This window comes from Hordeum vulgare, chromosome 5H (genome assembly GCF_904849725.1).
Source record: "Hordeum vulgare subsp. vulgare chromosome 5H, MorexV3_pseudomolecules_assembly, whole genome shotgun sequence".
In the NCBI taxonomy this organism is placed as follows: domain Eukaryota; kingdom Viridiplantae; phylum Streptophyta; class Magnoliopsida; order Poales; family Poaceae; genus Hordeum; species Hordeum vulgare.
Window position 1 is genome coordinate 557,250,167 of NC_058522.1, and position 6,501 is coordinate 557,256,667.

At 42.0% G+C, this 6,501-nt stretch overlaps 1 protein-coding gene across 1 annotated transcript; it reads right to left on the minus strand.

Annotated features, from left to right (window-relative positions):
* Positions 1-264: 264 nt before the first annotated feature.
* LOC123399106 (basic blue protein-like) lies at positions 265-942 on the minus strand. Its single transcript, XM_045093528.1, has 2 exons — positions 673-942; positions 265-573 (listed from the first exon to the last, which is right to left on the minus strand). The coding sequence occupies exons 1-2, from the start codon at positions 839-841 to the stop codon at positions 374-376; spliced, it is 369 nt and encodes a 122-aa protein (XP_044949463.1). The 5' UTR covers positions 842-942; the 3' UTR covers positions 265-373.
* Between the last annotated feature and the right edge of the window lie 5,559 nt (positions 943-6,501).

Sequence of the window (6,501 nt, forward strand, 5' to 3'; positions counted from 1 at the left end):
AGCGTGCACCGCGGAGCGTCTCATTTTGGCGGTAGTAGTCGTTCGATCGTCCAAGAACCTCTAAGTAATTTTTAGTATGTTTGGGATGCGTTGTATTTTTGCTGAAGTATTTAAAATGAGAGTCTGAATCCGATTGGCTGTGATAGACCTTCAGACACGTTTGACCTTAATGTTCAATGTATGGTTTGTTGAATGGCAAACACTTATTCCTACTCGTATATTTCCAATAGCTAGTCCAAATAGCTGTTGGTTTCCATGACAATATGATGCAGACACAATCCATTTCTTCTGTCACCAATTTTTCATGGGCTAGTACACCATAAAGATTTGATACGATTTAAAAATACATAGACACACATATGGGCGAGATCTATTAAGCAGTGACCGCGATCTTCATGCCCTTCTGGCAGTGGCCCGGAACGCTGCAGAGGAAGAATGCTTTGCCACCGTGGACAAGCTGGATGTGGTCATTGCCGGAGGTGTACGTCCTAGACGGGCCAGAAACCGTACATGAGTTGTAGTCGCCTTCTCCCACCTGCACCACGTTGTGCATACTCGGGTTGTACTTGAACACCATGTGCATCAGTTAACACAAGAATACAGATCACAACATATATTCATTCATATATATACTTCAAGTATATCTAATCATTTGATCTTTAGAGCTCTCACCAAGCACGTTGCCGGACTGGATGCGCTTGCCATTCTCCCAACCGGAGACGCCGAAGCTCCATCCCTTGTTGTCACCGACGGTCAACTCTTTGCCATGCACAACGGAGGTTGCACAACAAACAGCCAGAAGCAACACTACAAGGGTGGGTACGATCGTTCCCCGTGCCATTGAACGAATTTCCCTTGACTTCTACCCACAACCGAAGATCACAAGAACAACAAAAGGAAACAATAGTCGATTCCTCAAGTGATGATTTGTGTTCGATCTCCGTCTTGTATGATATATATAGGCTTTTAAAGCGGCCAGCTAAGATCATTGTTTTAATGTGCTGAAATAATGAGAATCGTCCTTCAAATGAGAAAATTCAACAATCATGTTCTGGAACATTAGTTAGTATATGCTACCAAATCCTCCAAGTTATATCATGAGATCTAGTATTAATGGAAATGAACATGGATGCATTTATTTCCCTACTTTCAAGATATACTTAATATTTCTTATTCCTGGATGCATTTGTTGTGCATCAGATATTTATATATACTAGTATTAGAAGATGTATTTGTAATAAGCTAAATTTTGGAATACAAAATCATTTTTAATATGGAGTAGTCACTAAGGTGGACTTTTAACCATGGCTGCTAAAGGATGATCAAAGGCCATGATTTGCGATTGTCTAGTCAAATCATTTATAATTAACAACAAATTTTCAATAAGTGGAGTATTAGTGAATTTGGCATGACTTCAGAAATTTGAATGCCTTTGGTTTGTATAATAATTTAGACTAGTTTAACAAAGGTGTAAGTTCGGTGAGATGTGAGAGAACCAAAATTAGAGGCAAATTTATGAGACTAACTAATAAGATGCTACCACTTGGAACGAAGATGGAAACTTCAGAGGGGAGCCTAGTATGAAAACTCTTTGACTACCCCAAACTGACGATATGACTCTAAAAGTACCAATATGGGTGCAAATGAGGAATTGACATATGATAACCCACAAGTGTAGGGGATCGCAATAGTCTTCGCGGGTAAGATAACCCAATTTATTGATTCGACACAAGGGGAGCCAAAGAATATTTATAAGCTTTAACATTTGAGTTGTCAATTCAACCGCACCTGAAAGATACTTGCTTGGGAACAAATTATTAGTAGAAACGGTGACGTGGAAGTGATGGTGGCAACGGAAATAAGGGTGGGAAAGCAACGAAAGTAAAACAACGAAAGTAAAGCAACTTGTAACCAGCAGGATTAAAGCACTGTAGGCTAAGGGGACGGATGGTTGGTCATGGATGAGAGATATCATGTATTTAACTTGGGTCAAGGCACATAGAAAAGTAATGATCAGCAAGGCAAATATCAAAAATTAGGCATGTATCCCAAGGTAGTTGTGCGTGCTTGCAATAAGAACTTGTACAACATCTTTTGTCCTACCATCCCGCAACCAACGTGGCCAAAAGGAACTTATGGAGATTAAGGTGCTCTTGTCAAAGAGCACCAGAACAAAGCATTAACAATCAATGGATACATGGAATCCTCAAACTATAGTATATCCCCTTTGGTGTCCCAAGCTGTCACCATTGGGATCGCATGTTTCGGACTATAATAGGTGCATACTACTCATAGATAGGATCAAGAACACAAATATATTCGTCAAAACATACGGTATTTAGATCTGAAATCATGGCACTCGGGCCGAAAGTGACAAGCATTAAGAGTAACAAGTAGTAGCGAAGATGATGAACACGATAGTAGATGATATGCAACATGCCCCTAACAATCCGACGAACTATTACATGATCTAACTCATCCAATCCCTACCATCCCCTTCACCTATAGCAGGGAATTACTCACACATAATGGGTGAAGCCATGGAAGGGTGATGGAGTGGTGATGGTGATGACGACGGCGACGATTTCCCCTCTCCGGAGGCCAAGGCAGCCTCCATATTAGCTCTCCCGGAGAAGAATCGAGGGTGGCGGCGACTCCGCAGCGAGAATTTGCAAAACGACTTCTATTCTGGGATTTCTCCGTCACGGGTAAAAATAGGAGCCAAGGTAGGGCACCAAAGGAGGTGGACCGCACCCAGGCGGCCTCCCGGCGCGGCCAGGGGGCAGGCCCCGCCCACAGGTCGCCTGGAGGCCTGGTGGCCACCCTCGGGCCCATCTTCTGGCCCAGGGTTCCTCCTGGTGCATGGATTTTCTCTATTTTTATTGGAATTTTCCGGGACGCCTAAAAATCCATTTTCCTACACACAAGAAAACCATACAGGCAGCTCTACTGAAAACAGCGCTAGTGCAGGTTAGTTTCATTCAAATCATGCAAGAATGAGTCCAAAACAATAGCAAAAGTGTTTGGAAAAGTCGATACGTTTGAGACGTATCAACTCCCCAAGCTTAGCATATTGCTTGTCCTCAAGCAATTCAGTTTAATGAACTGGACACGACAAATAAAACTTTGACAGACTCTTTTGCTTCATTAGATGTATATAAGCATGCACTACAAACAAGTCCAACAAGTATTGATGCAATGCTACAAAGATAATGCACGAAGCAATCCTTCGATCATGTGAAGAGTTTCAACCAACTAAGAATGAATAATATGCAACTGAAAATCATGACGAGATGACAATGCACATGACTCGGACATACTAGAGTGGTATCTCGCTAGCCCCCAAGAGTGAAGCAAAACATAAATGCACACGCTCCTTTGGAGTCTTTAAGGAGACTAGAAATAAATATTTCAGAATAAGTAATATCTCAATCACGCAGAAGACAATGTCGTTCTTTTTGACAATGTACATTACACTCAGAATGACAATTATGCTGTCTATAGTTGGTGCTTTTTTATAAGAAGAGGATGACTCAACAGTAAAGTTAAATAGATTGGGCCTTCACAGAGGGAAGCATTGATTTGCAGAGGTGCCAGAGCTTGAGCTTTTAAAACAGAGATGAATCAAAAATTTGGGTGGTATGCTTTCATTGTCAACGTAACAACTAAGAGATCTCAATATCTTCCATGCTAAATACATTATAGGCGGTTCCCAAACAAAATAGTAAAGTTTTTACTCCCCCTCCACCAATCGATCACACTCCATGGCGGGCCGAATCCACGGGTACCGTCCATACAAACAACAAACCTGGGGGAGTTTTGTTTCATTAAATTTGATTTGGCTTTTGAGCATGGAATTGGGCATCCCGGTTACTAGCCACTTTCTCGTGAATGATAGTGAATCAACACATATCATGAGAATAACCCACTTAGCATGGAAGATACTGATAGCTCCTAGTTACTACATGAGTGATTCGGGCATAGAAAACAAAATATTTATTTGAAGATTTAGAATACGGCACATGCAAATTAACTTAGGACGACACATAAATACCACATATAGGTAGGTATGGTGGACTCATATGGCGCAACTGGTTTCAAGGATTTTGGATGCACAAGCAGTCAGTCCATTTAGTACAGGCGAAGGCTAGCAAAAGACGGGGAAGCGACCAACTAGAGAGCAATAATGGTCATAATCATGCAAAATGACAAAGTAACATTGAGTCAGGCATGAAAGTGATATAACTATTCTGAAATAAAAATATCATCAAGGCTTGATAGACTTCTAGTCATATACATGTGTAAGCATGTGCCAAGTTAATCCTAAAACTCTCTGAAGGGAAATACCACTTCAATATGCCAAACCATGAACAATGCAATGCATGCAAATCATTTCAATAACACATTATGCGCTCCAGCTATTTGAGACTAGTCATAAAGAAAGCATGAACTACTGGGAAAGCATTGTAAACATATCACTATGTCGCTACAAGCTGGTCTCTAGATCCTAAGTACATGCATATGTACAAAAGTAGAAACAAATAGAGTTCATACCGCCTTTCCTTATTGCATCCCTTCTGTCGATCTTCGTCATTATTGCATCGTCACTTGCATGATCGAATGTAGAAAGATAAAATCAAGTGCAATTGCAGCCATGAACGTGAGCTAAACTCTGTAAACAAAGCAAACTAAAGAGAGAAAAGAAATCTTTTTGGGTTTCCCAAACGTTAAATGAAAGTAAAAGAAAAGATAAATCTTTTTGTTGTTTTTGCAAGAAAGAACAAAGAAGAACAGGCAAAAACTCCGAATAGATTAAAAAGGAAACCATGGATGATACAATAAAAGGGGAGAAGGGTCCCCCAAGCTTAAGCTTCTCGCCTAAGTTGGGCTTGGCTATTGCGGAATCGAGGAGCTCCCTCCGGCTCCGGAGTGGTACGGGTAGCTCCAAGAATCGTATGGGGCCTCGGGCGCGTAGACTGATGCTCGACTGTCCTCCCAAGAGGAAGGCTCCTCTTCCTCAGGAACAATCCCCTCCATGGGGTTGTGGAACTGCTGCTGGATCACGAACTCGTCCAGCTCAATCGCGGTGATGGACCATCCGTTCCTGCTAGTCTGATCAAACAAAAGTGGTGCAGGTAGACGGATCTCGCGAGTAGTAAGCTCGCCAAACCTCATAATATAAACAAGGTTACCAAACTCAGAAGTCCTAGTAACAAACTCATGCCTCTTCATAGCGGTAAGATCAAAACTTATGAATGAAAAAGGCTTACCATCTGTGCGTACAGTGCACTCGAGGAGCTTGAGGATAAGTGTGGCATAAATGCCACCAAAGTGAGGCCCTTTGCCGCTGTTAGCGATGAGGCGACGAGCAATTAAAGCACCAATATTATACGGGTTATCTCCTAAGAGGGCGGTTGCCAAGATGGCGAGATTCAGAGCCGAAATGTTGCTCGTGTTGTCACGAGCTAACACCCCTCCAGCAATATAGTATCCAACATACCTGATGTGGGGAAACAAGATGCTGGAGATCTTTCCCCGGTGAATATCTCGCGGATCCTTGTTGTAAAGGGAAACGAATAGGGATTTGAGCTCGTAGGGCTGAACTTTCATTTTGGTCGTCTTCCCAACATTCCGCACACCTATAACGTCACAAAATTCTGCCAAAGACATGGTAAAGACATCCTCATATAATATGAATTCAATCATGGAAGTTTTATCATTATATCTAAACCAGTTGACAAAATAATAGGTGAGTTTTGCATATTGTGGCACACGTAGTGTTACGTGAAGTGTCAAACCTACAGCTTCACAGAGGTTATCAATCTCATCCTTAATACCTGCCGCCGCAAGGAAATCTAAACACAGGTATGCCATGGCATGTGCCATGTCCGTCTCGTGGAGCAACTCCGGTGGCACGATATCATCATGGTAACTTGTCCTCGCAGTAGAAGGTGAAGTTGCATCTCTAGTTAGTCTATCGGTAAGCTCGGGTCTCTTCTTCCCAAGCCATCCTTTTGCTTTTCCAAACAAACTCATTTCTAGAAAGGGTACCAGGTGGGCCCAGGCAACCTGTGGGCGCGGCCAGTGGCCAGGCCGCGCCACCTGGCCGCCTGGACCAGGTGTGGCCCTCCTGGTTGGCCCCAGGTGCCCCTGCGTCTATTTTTTGATGGAAATTTTCTGACAGCTTCACTTTTGAAAAAAATTCAAAGTACCAAAATCTGCAAAACTTCCGGAAAGCTCGAAAGAATGGTTAAACGTATGAAGTTTCAAAAACATAAAACTTTGGTACAGCAAGGAGGATAAAAGATAAAGGAAATGAATACATGACAAGCTTCTCTTTTTATTCATATAAAACATATTTGTTAGCAAGGTTGATCAAGTCTTACTACCAAAGAGGTGTTATATCGAGCAAAAAGTTTCACTTCTTATAAGCAATCATGGTACCTTTATATTAATGGATATTGTCCCCACCATAATGGTTTTGTATTTGTGGTGCACATG

What these genes read in the sequence shown, in the direction of transcription:
- LOC123399106 (XM_045093528.1), bottom strand. Translation starts at nt 841, where the DNA reads ATGGCACGGGGAACGATCGTACCCACCCTTGTAGTGTTGCTTCTGGCT. An exon ending in CCAGTCCGGCAACGTGCTTG is followed by an intron (nt 574 to 672) that starts GTGAGAGCTCTA and finishes TGATGCACATGG; the next exon opens with TGTTCAAGTACAACCCGAGT.